Below are 19,123 nucleotides of genomic sequence, written 5' to 3'. Positions count from 1 at the left end.
ACAAGTATCCACTGTCTCCACCTAAATGATCTACACTCAACAGACGTTAGCTCAGGAAGTAACTCATGCAATGAATCGTGATTAGTTATTGTGGCACGACAATCCTAATTCAATCAAATACATAAACTCCGATAATCTTAAAAGTGATTTAGCTCACCTTTAGTGTACTTTAGTGAGATATTAAAATTGATCAAAGTACACGTATATATTAACGTAGTATACTCTAGTATTTGCTGTATTTACTCGCATAAGTAGTGCAAATTACTTAGAACTTCGCTTCAAACCCTATCCATAACCACCATCCTACCCCCAATTATTATGATAAGGACATAAACAAGTTTTGGCGAAATATGATATCAGTCTATAGTAAATCAATCTATCCACTTCGATCGTCTATAGAAAGGTACAATAAAGCATGTGCACTAAACGAGCTAAATATCATGGTAATCTAAGGTAGGCTATTCAATCCATCGACATATGGATCATCCCACACAATAAAATAGGTACACTAGGGAGAGTTAAAGGATCTTAATCTACAAGTACACTTCAAATGTGGTTATTACTCGCATGCGTAGCTGTTAGCTCTTTCCCAACGCCTGAGCAATATATTGTTCATAGAAATGCAATAGCAATTTACTTAACTTTGCAAAGTCAAACCTATAGGCTCGCAATGGAAGTAACATTGTCTGTGTTTACTATATATAATTTAGGTTTATCAAGACTAAATCATAGTGTAAAGGTATTATTTAGATCTTCGCTTCAGTAGTTGATTATAATATTACCTAAAGGTGTTGCAGCAATGATTCCCTATTAAGAAATACAGCAATTTATCGTTAGAAAAATTTTATATCTTGCGATAGATTAATACTCAAATACATCATTTTTGAGCTTACATTTAGCTCAAGAACAAATCCAAGACACCTGGTAATCAAAGGTACCGGTAGAGTACCTAAAATAATTAATGCTGTAATAATGCAGTGCCTCCAAATAGAATCTCTTGCATTGCTAAAGAAAGCAATCTGTATAATCTATAAATGTAAAATTCAACAGTCGATAATGGTCAAGGCCTTCAAGATGGTGCAAATTATCTATAGACGTCAATATTCATATCATTAATTCTCTCTCTAACTCTGAAAATTTGATAGATTCTAAGATTACCTTTAGAAAATCCGATTTTAAAGCAATAGTGAATTAGAACTTGCTAACTAATTTAAAATATCCTATAGATTCCATTGCCATATCCACTCTCAATATTACTCTATTGAAGTGACAAGTACTTACGTTTCTACATACGAAACATTCTATTGGATAAGTTAACATCATAGAGATAGCATAACAACATCGGCTCACAATGATGAGAATATCATCATCACAATAATTCTCCAAAATATCCGCTAGAAAATGAGACAAAAACCATAATTTTGTGAAATTGGTGACGGCTAAAATGCTATAAAATCTTTTAAAAATATTAGAGCATTCAGCCTATATATTTGTTCTCTTAAATGTCTTGTTAAACTTGGTTATAGCTAGCTCAATTCTAGGCTGCATACAGGTAGATACCTATGGATTACCATAAATGTTATAAAATTGACAATTATTCATAAAGTTAGAAATAGTAAGGGTTATTTAGTTTGTATTAGCTTGTATATATTGACAATAACCCTTAGCTTAGTGTACCTTGAGTGTTTCCTGTGAATGTAATATAACCAACCATGCCAAGAAGAAGCATAAATACCAGTGCTGTTGAGATGGAAACATGCGATATTGCATTAAATCTGTCCATGCTATTACTTTTCAAAGAGTTGTAAATTAGGAATGTGTTGTGATGCCAAACAAAACCTAAATTGAAGATATTACAATAAATCACAAGCCTTGAGTTCATCGATGCAATTCTAAATGGAATTGAACAACACGTAATGATAACTCATGTTTTAGTAACAGCATCTTAAATTGTACTAGCCATGGCTTTGCTTTAATTATATCCTAAGCCTAATATTATGCCATACCAAATGCAGTAATTCCAATAGCCTGCGGAATATTGAGAGTAGCAAACTGCCAAGCGTGAGGAGTTTCTGGGCTATCAAACCAAGGCATAGTATAACAATTATGATGGGATAGCTAGATAGACTAGATAGCAATAAAGTTCTACTTACATTAGCGGTTTCAATGTCGACATACGGATAAGAACTGCCAGCACTAAGACGGCTAAACATATTAAGGAAATCATCGATACCTAGATAATCAAGGGCGGCTATATAAAATACTTGCTCTATTTTTTAGTATTTGATATACTTTAATTGCTTATTAAATAAGCTAATAGAATGAAAACAGTTGCAAGTAAAGCAACATGCCAAGAAGATCGAAATAATTATTGCTAATGGATGATTACTTCTTCTCCATTCACGTAGCATTAGAATTTATGCTTACCACTCCTAAGTCTTTCAAGCGTTTAAAAAAACACAGTGGTGCAATAATCAACATCGCCATGCTAATAATAAAGCGTCTATCTTGTAGGACAACGGTTCCATCATCTTGAATTGATATAGTCAGTTATTAAAGTGGTTGTTGTGGAAAAATATCAGAATGCTAAATTAGAAAATGATAAAAGCTGAGCGTAATCCTCACCTAAATGATGAAATGATCTGGTAAATGAGTCTCCAATGACCACAAGGTATCCCATCATGGCTAATAGCATTATTAGAATATTTTCATATATAAAATACAATTAGTTATCCATTTTACGTCCATTAACCACTATAAACTGGTCAAGTCCTGCTCTACATTAAATATTAATTAGTCTCCGAACTTTAAAGCATTTCCATCGTAGGTTAAACGATTTTATCGACTAACCAAGAAAAGGGAATAAAAACTGGCAGACTAGTGCAAGATAATAACCCATATTACCAAAGGCAGCCCTGGCAAGATTCTGTGTTTCATTTTAAAACAAAGTAAATGCATCAGCTATTTTTATAAAGCAAAAGATTGATTCAGCACAGTAATGTCCGTTAAAATGGCATAGGCTATTGGCTACCTTGATTGCAAATGCCATTAATAAAAATACCTCAAGCAATGGCAACACTTATGCTCATGCAATATTTATTAACCTCTAACATTTTTATCATCTATCAGCAACTACCCGTCTAGTATTATCTGCAATATTTCACTATGTTTCTGTATTCTGCTTGTTACTTTTTTTCTATTTTATAAAATATTCCTCGCATAATTTTATAATTGCATTTTGAGAAGGCTAGATCAGCAATATATCCAAGTCATGAAATAGGCGACAAGAATAAGTATGTAAGGCGTGATATCGCTGACAAATTGTATTTTTAAATTTCCTCGATTTCATACAAAGTTATCTGTTCAAATGTAGTTTTAGCCTCCATAGAATATGGATAATTAAAAATTCGGAATAAAGACATAGTACGCATTGGAAATAATGTCCGTAATTATGGTGTAAAGAAGCAATGATAAAGACTGGAATAAAATGATGATTAATTGGCTCCTTGATGAGTCAATATTTTTCAATAAACACTCTGAAGCAAATAGAAATGTAAATAGACTCCTTATGCTGTATAAATGATCAAGCTATTTCAAATAAGCCAAAAAGGATCTTCTATCTCACCTGGTAAGAGCTCTGACTGGCTAATCTGCCGGACTTGATCAATAATAATGCTGTAAAATCTGCAATCAATTAAAAATCGATTTCAACATGACCGACAAGAAACTTTTAACTTCCTATTTGTTAGTGCATCCGCCATATATATACATTATACAGTAGTTGGATAAAGCATGTCTTAGTTATACCTAGCTATCACTATAGTAGTAAAGCAAACTTCTAAAAGCTAAGCTAATAATGTGGTTATAAATGATAATTAATGTGAAAGTATCAGCATTTTCACAAAATATTCATAAAGAAGAAAATTTTAAAACATCGATGGTCATCTATGATCCTCTATCATTAAAGCGTCTATAATGATGTTGTAAAAACTCCATTATATTCTGCATATAGTATACCAAAAATTCTTGGTTAATGCAAAGGCATTAGTATCAAAACACAACATTTATAAAGAAGGAAATTTCTATAACATCGCTGATCATCTATAATCAGTGCGTCTATGGTGATTGTTGCAAATACTTCATTATATTCTACGTTTGCTAAGAAATACTTGATTAATGCGGAGGCATTAGCATCACAACACCATATTGATAAAGAAGGAAATTCTAAAATATCTAAAAATAGCCTAGCTGGTAATTTTCATAGAAGCAACTGTGGTGATGGAAGGATAAAATAGACATTACCTGATATAGCTGCGACAAGCAGGAGAATAATTAAGCCCATAACAAATCCTGCTTGCTTTAAAGCATAGGGTATTCCTGTGATTGGCGATATAGATAAAAAAAATTGGTTAGGTTCTATACTATCTGCATAGATTAGCATATCAAATAGTAAAAATATCAATTACCCAAGATGCCCGTAGCTAAGATAGTATTCATAATGTTAAACGAGGATAAAGCAATGCCAGATTTATCATTTTCCTTATGATTGTCTATCTACATAGTAAATTATTTCATCTTATTCATAATAACTTGAAAGTACTATTCTTTTGCGACCAATAAATTAGATATTTTCACCCGTTTTTCTTGATGAATCGTACCTTTAAAAGCAAACTATGATCATCATAGTTGCCATCCTAAAATAAAAACCCAAGTTTGTTAAATAACAATCACGAATGTAATGGATCAATTGGCTGTATTTGCACATCGTAAATACAAGTGTACTGTTTCTGATATTGGGTAAAAGAATGTTCTCACTTCAATTTACTTTATAAAAAGAAATCTGAAAGAATTCCACAACAATAATTTTGTGAACAAAGTGTTTCATTCGTTTCAAATTAAAAAAAGTTTCAACTTCTAATTTATTCACCTAGTTTCAAATAGATATTTTCAATCCTCTATTTGATACCTAAAACTATTGCAAATACTAACAGAATTACTGTACTTTGCTTGCGACAACAGATTATTCTATCTACAATTCCTCTCATACAGTTTTAACTGCCGTAATTCTAAACAGAAATGACCTAAACCATATTTTTTCTTCATTTCTCAAGTATATCCTAAGACTTATGTACTTGCACGAGTAGATTATTTAACAAAATCTTTTCTCAAATACCTTAAAGTAGTTCTATAGAGATGAACTAAATCATATGTAGCTCATTTCTCGAGTACATCCTAGGTATTATGTATTTACAAGAATGGGTGGCTCTACTCTCGTAAATTGTTTCATAAAATCTACTATTCAGCTTTACTCCATTCAGAATCTACCACAATATGGCGTAAAGGTACCTCAGGTCATCAACTAAAAACCCCTACAATTATCACTTACACCAGCATCATTAATAGGAATGCTTTTCATTTCCATTATTTCACTTGCATCAACTATATTTTGATATCCTTGGATTGAACTTGTGTCTGAACTACTTCTTCTCCTATAAATATCATCCATGCTAACATGCTCTTCTGATTCGACATGATAGAATAGTCTAGTCGATTCCTGACTTGAACTAGTTTTATTATCCACCGCTTGGTAACCATCGATAAATTTTTTCATCCTTTTGACTTACTAAACTCGATTTTCACAAGGGCTGAAAATAGAAAATTTTTACAGTCAGCGAAGAACGATTCAATAATTAATCAACGTATGGAAAGCAATAGAAGAGTTTTTCATCTCATTAAGGGACTGTGAGCAACTTTCCAAAAATTCAAATGAATCCATTTTTGAGAGCTTATGGCAATTATATTTATCTATTACTATTTAATTACTCGTATAACTGCAGTTTCATGGTCAATAGTAAGGAAAATTAATCTTCAAAACTAAAATATTTTATATTCTCAAATTTATCAGCTTATAACTTGACTATGAATCGTATTTTATTCTACTATTTTAAATAAGAACTTCACGTTCGGCTACTAATTTAATACAGTAGCAGTTTTAAGTGAATGGACACTTGTCCATCTTGAGCAACATAGGGCATACAAGGAATAATTATGACAAATTACAGTGAATGTCAAAATGAAGTGAATCTTTGAAACCTGAGATAAATTCTTTGCGATCGGAATAATTTCAATCCTTCCCGGTAGTTAATTACCAAAATGATTAATCTGGCCAGGACTCTTTTCTCAGTATAAATAAAGAGCATTATAGTACATTATTATGCCTATAGTTACATTGTTATTGGATGTTAGTAAAACTAGCCCATAAGCTGCTGTTAAGAGTATCTCCATGGCTGTACTTGTCTATTTGCTTACAAGTAAAGATAAAACAGCCATCACCTCATTCGTATTCATCATACTCCCACTATTTATTTATTCAATATACCCACTCTTTTATTGAATTTTTAACGCGATATTTCTAAAGCAATCAACACCGTTAGGCAAACATTGATTTATGTTTAAGCAAAGAAGGAAAAATATCAAATGTTAATGATATCTATCGTCATATATTCAGTAAACACCATGATTGCTATTTTAATAACTACAGACTTGGATATAGTTTAACTTGGCAGGAAGACCGACATTAATTCATTTCTGTTTGCTTACAGCTAGTAAACGAAGAAAAGCTCTTAAATAGTTCTAGAAATTAATTACAGGTTTCTAGGCAATAAATGATGTATCCATTAGCGCTTTCATCATTCAGTATCATTCATAGTCTAAAAACTAACCCTAATTATTACTAATTTGTATCTCTATAACCTTATGATAGATACCTGAGTTAAAATCTTCTCACTTTCATTATTTAACATACTCGTATATACGAGTATATAATAATCAACAGCCTAACAATTAAGTCGATCCACTACGCTGGTCTACTACCTCCTTAATCATGGGTATACCTTTAAAGAAAATGAAGGAAATATGTGATTAAATCTATTCGTACCTTTATCATCTAGCATTACTAGCTGACTACAATATTCAATCTATCTATTGTACAAATCGAGTAGGCGTGCAGCTTAGCAATCAAATTGAAGCCTATTTATTGCGCTGATCGAGTATCTACCTGGCCGCAGCAGTAAAATTAAACCTCTCCATTATTCTGACTTCAATCAAGTATTTATTCATGTTTTAGCCCTATAGTATTCTAGATTTAATACTCAATCACTGAACCAGTTCGCTACGATATATTTGCATGAAAAATAGAGATTGCGTAATATCGCTAACATCTCAAAGCAAGATTCGTCTCTATGACGAAGTTTTAGTATTTCCAGAACTTTACTAGGAATTAAGGTCAATCTGTATTATCTGTATGAACAGATATGCCTCGGCTATAAGTGTTGCTTTCATCTGATTTTTAACCTGGATATAACATACATTACAAGTCTATTACAAGGGTAAAACTAATACTCACCTGGATTCATAATGAAAACAGTCTAAGGTGTCCCCTATAGACTAGATTATCTTTTAAAGATCGATTAAAAGCTAGACCCAATTTTAACAACCTTCATGGATTATAAACTTTAAGATTAATACTACTCGCTTAACTTTTTAAAAGCGAGCAATGTATCGCAATCAATCCCTGAATTGTATTATAAAATAGATAAAATAACTAATTATGTTGACTAAGGCAAAATATCATAATTGACACCTCATTGGACGCCCTAATTATACCAATCTTTGCTTTATCAAGGTATTACAGAAACTATTGAAAGGGATACCACATGATCTTTGATCAAGTATCATTAATAATTTAATCGTTAACTAAAAGTCTGCGATTGAGTCAAAATTTTCCTCCTAGACTCTTTCAACTCAAAAGTTGTATCTTGCTAATATTACAATATTTCTTGATATGATAATTGATTTATGAAGGAAATTAAAGCATTAATAAACAATCAAAAAATCATCTTCTTGCTGGAATAGCAATTATTTAGGTTTGATTCGAGTACTTACATTTTTAGTGGCACCTTTAGAGCGCTAAGAACTCCATGTTCTAGGACCCTAATGCAAATAAAATTGTGAAATTATCACTTGTTAAACTCTTTATAATCGCTAAAGAAATAATTCGGGGTTTTTTGAAAAGATTATTACATCATAGTTTGCTGAAATTATATATTATTCTGATCTTAGATAGGTATTTACCATATTCATTAGAGAGAGCCCTAATGTATATACTCTAGTATGGACGCAATTATCATTTATGAAAGTCCTTATAATAGCATATGGTGCAATTCGATGTTACTACAAGGGCTATTAGCCTACAGTTTGCTGTAATGGATATTATAAAGAAAAATTATTAGGCCACAATTTGCGGTAGCTACATGCTTTTCTTTTTTTGGACGAGATACTTCATAAACCGTCGTATTGCAATTTTTTTTTACAAAATTTTTATTTATTGTACTTGAGCCTGGTTGTTGCACATATTATAGCTATAATTATAAACATTGTATTGATTTCAATCCTCATCCTGTTCCTATAAATCGACACAAGATGGAATAGGCCTAGCCTATTCCATTCTTAGCTAGCTAATGTTATGGAGTACAAGTGATTACAATCTGCAATGTTTCTCCGCCAACCAACAGAATCAATCTCTATTTGCTCTCCCAAAATCAGCTCTTTACGCTATCCAAATAATTCAACTGGTATTCAAAAACTGATACTATCGTATTATGTCTTTCTTAAAGGTGGAAATATTTACTATAATTATAAATTAGCAAGTTTATTTTTGACTGATTCTACTAAACTATACGTCCTCTAGTTTTGTTTTTTCATCACTTTAGTAAATAAACGCTAGGTTTTGTTAAGGTATCTAACATGTTTTCTACTTCTAATAAGATAGAAAGCTCACATACACGATTAAGATGCTAATATGCAGTAAAATATCAGCAGAAGTATATTTAGAATTGTTGGTTTCAAATGCATACAATTTTATTTTATTTTCATTCACGAATCTTAAAGGTTGTTAAAATAATCAAACACAAAACCGATAGACGAGCATACAAATTGATTCATCAACCCTATATCGACGAACTTTTAGTTCACTTTCTAAGATTTTGATATAATTTTAAATAACAATCCTTAAAGACATAAATTTTATAGCAGAACTCCCTGTAGTTAAGGTTATCCTTCTTCAACAAAGGAAAAATTAGTCTCTATCCCATTCGGAATAAACAAATAAGCATCATCGAAATGATGTATATACGGATCCAAGCAGATTTTGCAATTTTAATTCAATTTACGATTTTATCTTTTTTTTCTTTGAATCAATTAGTTCCATATTACATCATAATTTATCTTTTCTTATTCATTAGGGGAAATATATTACATGCTTATTGATATGTCCAATAAATTTTAACAAAATTTTAAATAGGTTTGGCAGAATTGTCAAAATCAGCCTGAAATTTCGAGTCGAAGTAATCACAAGAGAAAATAAGACTGAAATATGAAAATTCTAGAATAAATATTGAAGGTATTGAAACAATCTTCCTATGATTATCAAGTTTGATTTTCAGATAGTTATATCAAAAGGGCGTCAAAAAATTAAATTTTCGTGCTTATTGCTATTAGGCAATGTCCCTCCTATCCAAAATAATTAGTCACTTTGCTATTACTTTAATGTATTATTCAGTATCGTGATATAGCTGTCATTAGAAAACATAGTTTCATTGCACCATGGATTTAATACATGATGGCCACATCCTTTAGCTCCAATAATGGCGTAAATTGTACCCAAGAAAGATGCAAAGGTTCCTAAGACTACAATAAATCCAGCAGCTAACTTTGATGGCGATATCAGAGAACCTTTCGCTATTTTCAGATAGCAAGCGGCTGGAAAAATGAAACCTAAATATAAAGCACAAGAACAATTTAACCACAATTTTAAACAACATTCTTTCAAATCATCCATTCATTCCTTTTACCTATTGGAGCTGCTGTTAGACTTCCCTAAGTTATACAATAATAATAAACATGAGGTAAATAAACGGAATTTAGTAATGTTATTTTGGGTAATACTATCAAACTCACGACAAGTCCTATTTTGAGATTAATCGATTTTATATTGCAAAAATTATAAGTTCAAAGTTAATACTAATGTATATGATTAGGATATTGAAAGAATTACATTCAATTCCAAAACTGTCCCTAAGCAACTGGTAATGAGTGGTACAGGTAAACTTCCCAAAATGACGCAGGTTGTGATTACTACCCGACGTAGAGTAGACTTTGGTCTGTCTGGGAATAAAGCTTGATCAGCAGTCTAAATTAAGTAGTAAGGACAGAAATAAAGATTAGGACAAATTGCTAGCAAGCTTTGTTACGGAGATGTCTTCAATTTCAACATACTTCTCGACAAGCGAAGCAATCGAGAGGATAAATAGTCATCACAGAAATTCCATAGCAAATTCGAGCCACATTAACGAGCACATCATGAACGCAGTAGTTTTGCAGAATATCGGCTAGTAGGAAATAGATATGATTAGAAAGGATTTATTGTCGATAATATCGCTAGTTTCTATAACTGAGCAGTTATAACAGTCATAATGCTTCGCTATAATCATACTATACTTATGAAATTATAAGAAAATTTCATGTAATATACATTTTGACATGTTTGTAGCCATTAAAAATCAATGTGCAACATCTTATCTAGCATATGGATTCTATTTAGTATATTTAGCTACCATTATTACTGTATAGTTAATTGGATGGGAAGCTAAAGTTACACTAGGCATCCAATTTTAGTTAAAGATGCGGATCAAAATGTCAGATTTATTCGACTTTTAATCGGCTATTGATCTATAACAAAAATATCGCTACTGAGATGAAAAATTGAGCGAATCTATGCTGCTAATTCTAAAAAATGAATCGTAGTTACAATTTGTTCATACTTGCAAAACAATCTAGTTTTACAAATCCTGCTTAGCCGTGCTACTAAAACTACGTTAAAGAGTGAAAGCGCAAGAAAACATTGTAGCACATGATCGCTACAGAAACTATTATAGTTGAACAGAATATAGGTATTAAGATGGTCATGATACTAGTTCACTTTATTACCTTGAGTTGCATCTAAAAACGTTAAATAGCCTGCGATGCCCAAGACTAAGCAGAGCAGGTAAGAAATTCCAACAGCGGTATGACATGCCCTAGAAATTCTCTCTTCACTTTTTTTTTTCATGAAGCGATACACAATGAAAATATTGTAGTGGCAAACGAATGCTGTAGGATTAAAATCGAGAAAATTGAGGACGAAGTTGCATTGCCCCATGTTTTAAAGAGTTCCACGTATTCAAATTTTTGATATAACTTCAAATGATAGTTAACATAATTGATCCTGCTGTCTTACTAAATTGCATGATGGCTAAGGCCTAAAATATACAATATCAATATGTTACCACATCATCAGTGAACGGATTCTAATCATTATTTCGCTCAATTTGATTCTCCAGAAATGATATTCCGCTTTAAAACGATTACATATTCCATTAGTCTCCTACCTGGGGTACTTTTGGCGCAGCAAACTGTATGGATTGACTTTCAAGATACCTATAAACACATAGAACGATAATATAAAATGAAAATTCAAATCGAATCTCTTATCTATATTGGAACATCTTTAGAAAAATGGTTTCTCCTACATGTATGTTTCCAACGTTGCTACTCGTATGACAGCCACAATAACCAATATTACAACACAAATAAAGGATAAGCAGGACGTCTAAAAATAAATATAGTCAATAAAATAAAATTCATTCTTCACCGAAACCTAGCGCAAAATCACAAACTAAAGTATAGCTTCACTCTATTATTAACTAATTTTACCCATCCAAGTTTAGATATTTTTTTCATGTAGCATAATGGCCCCATAATGAGTAACATTGCAGCAGAAATAACAAACTGCCGATTTGTTAGTAAATTTCCATCGTCTCCTAATAAATAGCAAATGAACCATACTTAACTTATAGTAAGATTCTATCATCGTGCAATGATTATTCAAAGTCAAAATTTATGACGATATTTGAAGTATTATATATTAAGGCAATTTGATCGTGGCATAATGATTCAATTCTAATGTTTAAAATGGGTACTGGAAGTGTTGTAATACTTGAAATTGTTTATAAGTCATCCTTAAAAATACAGCATAAAATTTAGACTGGTATTACTTATCGCCTTACTAATTATGAATGAGGCTGATAACTCTGTAAAGTATTGATTAGCATCTTGCTACTTCCATATAGGTTGGGCAAATGACGCACTTTAAATTGGATATTTGCATCAACTGCTTTGGATGGAGAATCTACGGAAAGAATTTAGAATTCTATCATCTACTTTAAAATGTCATTGACTTGGCGATAGTGATAAATAGAGTCAAGCTAGTACGGTGCTACGTTACAAGAATGTTTAATCTGATATTTTACTACATCAAATGGCAATTTTACGATGTGATACATCGAAAGAGTAATCAAGACCTATCCTACATGATTTTTTCATCTCTTAACTAGCTAGTGAAAAAGATTTTAATCATAGGCAACATCTAAAGTATAAAAAAATTAGCAATTTGCCTAATTTGTTTAGTCTCTAATTAACGATATGGAATGCTCTAGATTATAGTAAAAGTAGAAGCTAATGATCCTTATAATATATTCGTAAAAAATTGATCCTACGGAAACAGGATTCAAGAATGAAATTAAACCTTGTCAACAATATAAAATACGTTAGTAATCCTTATGATATCGTCTTTATAAGTTGTTTGTATCGAAATAGAACTCGGAATAAATTTCAACTCTAGCCAATGATATGAAATACTCTAAATAGCGAACCACAGATGGAGTAGATACTAATGATCCTTATGACCTAATCTTAATAAGCTGATTTTGTGGAAAAAGGGAATTAAAATGGATTTAAACTCTAGCCAACGATATAAAATATTCTAAATAACGAACCGCGAATGAAGGGAACGCTAATAATCGTTACAACATAGTCTTAATAAATGATAATATCGAAATACTGTAGTAGTTGAAATGGATTCAAATACTAGCCAACCATATGAAATACTCTGAATAGCGAATCGTAAATGAAATAAGCATTAATAATAATCCATAGGACATAATGTTGATAAGTTGATAACGTCGAAATAGAATTCAAAAATAGGATTCAAACTCTAGTCAATAATACGAAATACTCTAAATAACGAATCGTAAATGAGTAAACACTTCTGATCCACATGACACGATGTTTATAAATTGATCCTATGGAATAGAACTCAAAAATAGGATTTAAACTCTAGTCTACGATATTTAATATTCTAAAGTAAATCGTTAATGAACCAGTCAATAACAATCTTTATGACATTACGACTTAATAAAATGAATCATGTACCGAGCAGTACATAGTAGCGCATATATATAAGGTACCGGTAGTTAAATAACAAATAAAAAGTACGCTAAAATTGATTAAATAAAATACTTTAATTACCGAAAAGTCGAAATACTTTGGTAAAAATATCGCCAACGACCACGCAATAGCCCATTAAAGCTAGTGATTGAAAATGAGAGATAGAAAGAAAATTAACTCGTAATTATCATGGAGTTTTGATTCTACATCAATAATAGAGCATTTATTTTACAACTATTCTCTCTAGAAAAATAGTTTTAGTACAACGTAATTGATAATATTAGTAGCAGGAAAAGAATATGATGATTGTATTATATACCAATAAACGGATACAAAAATTGTGTCAAAAGTGCTATAACATGGCCTGGCTTTCCAAATGCGGCGGTCATTACCCCCTGTTATTGAATATCGAATGAAAAAGTTGTATTTGCCTTTGCTCTATTTGCACTATTGCTAGCTAACAATATTCCATCATAAGAGTTGAACAACAACAACATTGAAAGCTAGCGATAACAATTCGACTCTCCATAATGAATATTTTATGAGGACTTGGTGAGCAAAACTTGTAACTTACACGATAGGAATTCTCATCGGTTATCGTTCCGGCTTTGATTAGCATGATGAGGCCATAATCTACCGTTAAAGAAATTGACTTCAATTAAACATTTGAGGTATATACTTCTATTTTATTTAACTATCAAGTAATGAAATCATTTCTATATCAATGACGATAGTTTCTTATTGAAAATTAATGCAATAAATGGGCTACAATTGCTTCAAATGCCTTTGGGTTTTAATACGGCTTTAGATAAATTGGCCGCTTCCACTGCTAAGAATATTATTTATTTACGCCTAATAAAAGTAAACTTGTTTCCATAGCTTAGAATATCATTAATATTCATTTGGCAAACTAATTTAGAATGAGTCGGTAGTTGAAATGGATTGTATTATCGATCGACATTAATTAGTTTCTGATGAAATAACTGCAATTCATTAATGAAATGAAAATGTTTCCTGATAAAATGGTCGCTTTAATGAGTTTAGAACATGACTAAGATCAACATAATGAATCCTATTCAATTCCAATCCAGCTGATTGCGCATCTACAACAAAAATATTCTTGGTTTAATAAGTATTATGATGGCAATGATAATTCATAAATAACCTTAAGATTTTCTACTAGGCTCTGAGAGAAATTTTTTATATATTAACTACCACTCAATTTGTCAACTCGATAGTCACTTCTACCATTCTCTATTTCATCTAAAACTATTAATTTAGATTGGATTTTAATTCTTTCTTTTCATTGATAGAGTACTCAAACACATTTAGAATAATGTTTAAATGTCTGCAAGCCACCTTTGATACTAGTAACCGCCTCGATTTTGCAATCTATAAAAATTTCAATCTTTGAACGAAACAGTTTCGATATTCAGCTAACCTTATATTTAAGCTCTAAAAATCTGTCTATGATAATGGTAATCCATATGATTTTTGCAACTTATAAGGAGTTCATTCTTCAAGAAGAATTATTTTAATATCTGCCGTGACCTCTTTGTGAACTCTACAGTAAATTTCATTCAATTTTTATTTGAAACGATTTATTGCAATTTTCACCAACTCCTTTCATTAATAGTAAGCGAAAACAGTATTTAAATGGCCATAAATCTATCTGTGACAATGGTAATCTGTATAATTTCTACAACTTAAAAGGGCTTCATTCTTCAAGAAGAACTATTTTAATATCCGACGCGACTTATAGTAGATTACACTCAATTTTCACCAACTTCTTCCATTGATAGCACGCTGAAATACTATTTAAATGTCCATAAGTTCGTTAATGACAATGGTAATCTGCCTGATTTTTTTGTAATTTAGAAGGGTTGCATCAAGGAACTTTTTTGATACTTATACACGTATGTTTGTGAACTAAATGGCGAACTTTGGTTCAATTTTCATCAACTCCTTGAATTGCTAGTACATGAAACGTAGTATTTAAATATTTCTAAATCTGTCTTGAACACGAGTAACCTGCATAATTTAGCCATTTATGAAAGGTTTTAATACGAATAAACTATTTTGATGAATTATTTTTTTAAAATAATCTATATTATTATTTTGCGGCTTTTCTAATTTTCAATGACTAGTCAAATCAAGATTTTCTCATTTACTATTGATCTCCTAAAATGGGTGATCATCCCCGACGTATTTTCTACATTTTACCAACTAAAGAATTCCTTACCGCTTATTATGGCTACCAAAGTTAAGATGATAATCCCTAACCCTAAACCAGCGAGTCGGAAGGAATAAGGTATCCCTAAAATTAGTTTCGTAAAATCAGTAATCTGTCCGTCAAAGCCTTGCTCTGTTTCAATAGTAATCATTCTGCACTATAATATTTGCAATCAGTTTAAAAATCAAAGACGAATGCACCTTATTTAATGTCTCCAAGTTAATCCGATTGACATTACTTACCGATAATCCCAGCACCAATTATAGTATTGAGGATATTAAATATACTACTCGCCATGCTACCAGTTTCTTCATCCTTACAATCATCATCGTCCGTAGAATGCTGCCACATTATTAAATTATATTGATGGAGAGACATGAGAATAGTTAGTCCCGACTGAAACAAGGAAAATATCCAAATCTTTCTATCACTCTATTCATAAGTTAATTGAAAATCGTTGGCTGCTGTATTATTATTTAGTTTTGGTGCAAACAGCCAAAATTAATTAATATTTCGGTAGTAGCGATTAGTAAGTATTAAATTAGTTAGGAATGACTTAAATATTAGTCACAAGCGTAGAACTAGAACTAGAGCTAGATAAGGTAAGAGGAATAGCGACTGTCCATTTCGACTATAATTATCCGCCATTTATTCTTACTTAGTCTTACCGGGATTAAAGCTTGTTTATCATTATACTGTCACCATTAGATTGGTTGATGAATTGGATCAAACAGCAGGTAAGTTTAAAGTAAAGGAGGAAAATAAAATGGAAATCAAATAATTTCAAGTTAGAATTGCTACAAGAACGCGATAAAACACCGTTATTGCCAGTTATTTTACTCCTTGAAACGACATAGACAGTATAGAGTCATATCTGAACGAATAAACTAGCGATAGAGTAGACTATTCCCTCACTTCTTCCTCTATATCTTCCCTTTCATCATCGTCTAAATTGGCTTTAATACCAATCGAGGGGACTGGAATTGGCTCTGTTTCATCATCGCCAAGCTGGTAACTGCCATTCCCTTGCCGATGATCCTTTCCATTCAGCGTGTGGCTATCCGATAATTCTAAGTAGCCTTTTCGATTCATTTTCTTCTCGTCAGATTCTGTCATATCCTATAGACAATCATAATTTTAGATATTTAGCAAAGGCTTTACGTTACCTAACATATCCTCCAGTAATAATTAATAGACTACTCTCTACGAACAAATACGTTGGCATAAATGTGCCATTTTCAATGCAGAACCAATACAGTAAATTCAACGTAGTAAAGCGGACATTAATAATTAATATAGGAAGAAACAATACTGGAGAAGATGTTATGAAAAAAGACCTTACGAGATGTTTAAAGGCGTATTTATAATTCAGTATTTAGTTCAATCGATCGTTCATTACTGTACTACATCAGAATGTTCGTACGACCAGGAGTAGGAAAGTAACGATTTAAACTACTTCTAGTGGAATAAATTCGTAATAATGACCAAGATGGAGTGCCGCTACACTCTATACAGTAATTAGTATTCGTCGTTACAACGAAAGTAATCGTTTCCTCTTTTTTCTAGGCCAATTTTACGAGTAGATACAGCAATTTGATACTAGGAAAATTGATTCCTCATTCGAGTAGCTTGATCTTATACCATCTTGCTAGGCAGGGCCGCTAATTAATGATCTATTGTAGTGATTCTTGAGGATTTACGTACGTTATTCTAATATAGAAAATTTCCTTTACTAATTAAAGGAGAAAGCGACGACAACATGTAATAATAATTGTTTCGCTTGTAGACAAAACTTTTATTCTAACTGATTCTTCAAATTTTGACCGAGAAGCCATTGTCATCATTGGGTTACCCTGCGGCAATTATATGCTAATTGCGATTGTATTCCATCACAGCAGCGTTTACTTCTTTGTCTGTGATGGCCTATGAAAACAAATTAGTTATTGTACTAGTTAGTTATAAGCATTGAACGATATGGTGAGTAATCATAGTGTAAGAGTGCGAAGCATGAGTTAAAGGGTTCACTTTGCGAGAAGGATGATTGCCATCTTCCTGTCCTAATAGTCATACATTATGCTTTTATATCATTTTAAAAAGCAGAAATCGCTAACAATATAACGGTATTATAAGATAATATCCTAATACCAAATTAAATAAATGAAGTTAAGAAAATTCCCTCTTAACTCTTCTACTAACTATATGCTTTCAAATAATAAATTTCTCGATCTATTCTTTCCAGCTGCATATTTCAGGATGCATCTAGGGCAGTATTTTACTGCAAATGATTGCGCAGCAAAGGCTTATAAACGCATGTTACGCCCCAGGTATATAACTACTCTTTCGATATTTGGTGAAAGGTTTACAATACTTCATACCAGAAACTAGAAACTGTCAATAAAGCTTATATCATGATAATTATTTTCAAATAATGCGAAAGCTATGATATTTTCCACCTACATACCACTGGTACTATCCTCATAGACGGCTAATTTTAGCGTTGCTACAACCCTGTTCTTGTATTATGACATTTCCCGAATATATTGATATCTTTCGAAACGCTAGTTTATAGCTGTAGTAACTTAAATTCAGTTCTTACCATGATTTCTATATGGATGGTATAATATCGAAAAAAATTTTTATTCATAATTATTTGGCTTAATTTCAGTGTTAGAAATTTCACTTGCACTACCTTAGTGAAATTAATCCAGAATAGGGTAGAAACTTAAAATATGGTAGGGTATACGAAACGATCACTGTGAAAGTTTAATTAAAATATCCTGTAGTACTTTAACTAGCAGGAATTGATTCATTTCTGTCTGATAGGACTAAATATAGCAGAATATGCGTTACGATCACGTACGAAAGTTTAGTTAAAATTTACCCTAGTATCTAGACTAGCGGGAATTGATTTCGTTCCTATCTTGTAAGATTAAATATAGAAGCGTACGCGTTACGATCACCTATGAAAGTTAAAAATATCCTATAGTTCTTGGGCTAGAAGGAGTTGATCTCGTTCCTATCTAGTACGACTAAATATACCAGGTTATGCGCCACGATTACGTATGAAAGTTTAAAATGTTCCCTGGCACTTGGACTAACAGATTGATTTCATTTCTATCTGGTAGGACTAGATAGATTTCGCTATAGGACAGCATTTGCAAACTCTCAACAGCTTTAGTTACCTGTATACTCCGAGATATCGGCTGTAAGCTACGCATAGATACCGTATCAAAGACACGAAATTTTCCTATGGTAGAGCTGTTTAAAAATAAACTATGACGCATTAACAAGTCAATAACTGAGAGTAGTTATAATCATTGCATTGAACATCAATATTGTATTTTCTGCCCAGATAGCTTGACGTCAATACATTAGTTTAACTCTTCTATTATCATTCATATAAACAGCCTTGGCAACTAAAATTGAGATTGAAATAAAACAAAGCATAAAATTACTACTGGTTTGCATATTGTACGTAAAGGCCAAAGAAAGCTTCGATACTTTCGC

At 31.8% G+C, this 19,123-nt stretch overlaps 3 protein-coding genes across 3 annotated transcripts; all 3 read right to left on the bottom strand.

Moving 5' to 3' along the window:
- Positions 1 to 1,191: 1,191 nt before the first annotated feature.
- On the bottom strand, positions 1,192 to 1,897 carry TRIADDRAFT_22089 (uncharacterized protein; the record flags this gene model as incomplete). The annotated part of the gene is made up of 2 exons (XM_002110611.1): positions 1,192 to 1,394; positions 1,678 to 1,897. Coding segments are annotated over 2 exons (423 nt in total), but the record flags the coding sequence as incomplete, so codon positions are not given.
- Positions 1,898 to 1,995: 98 nt separating this feature from the next.
- On the bottom strand, positions 1,996 to 5,611 carry TRIADDRAFT_54868 (uncharacterized protein; the record flags this gene model as incomplete). Its single annotated transcript, XM_002110610.1, has 8 exons — positions 1,996 to 2,118; positions 2,154 to 2,233; positions 2,851 to 2,926; positions 3,626 to 3,684; positions 4,303 to 4,377; positions 4,467 to 4,554; positions 4,659 to 4,694; positions 5,387 to 5,611. 8 exons carry the CDS (start codon positions 5,609 to 5,611, stop codon positions 1,996 to 1,998), a joined length of 762 nt encoding a protein of 253 aa, XP_002110646.1.
- Positions 5,612 to 9,598: 3,987 nt separating this feature from the next.
- On the bottom strand, positions 9,599 to 15,967 carry TRIADDRAFT_23041 (uncharacterized protein; the record flags this gene model as incomplete). The annotated part of the gene is made up of 13 exons (XM_002110609.1): positions 9,599 to 9,834; positions 9,912 to 9,936; positions 10,115 to 10,236; positions 10,332 to 10,448; positions 11,047 to 11,208; positions 11,336 to 11,357; positions 11,487 to 11,582; positions 11,803 to 11,918; positions 13,465 to 13,524; positions 13,703 to 13,778; positions 13,958 to 14,016; positions 15,626 to 15,700; positions 15,859 to 15,967. 13 exons carry the CDS (start codon positions 15,965 to 15,967, stop codon positions 9,599 to 9,601), a joined length of 1,275 nt encoding a protein of 424 aa, XP_002110645.1.
- Between the last annotated feature and the right edge of the window lie 3,156 nt (positions 15,968 to 19,123).

The sequence above is a fragment of the Trichoplax adhaerens genome, genomic scaffold, assembly GCF_000150275.1.
Source record: "Trichoplax adhaerens TRIADscaffold_3 genomic scaffold, whole genome shotgun sequence".
NCBI lineage: Eukaryota > Metazoa > Placozoa > Uniplacotomia > Trichoplacea > Trichoplacidae > Trichoplax > Trichoplax adhaerens.
This window is presented reverse-complemented; position numbering and strand designations above follow the sequence as displayed.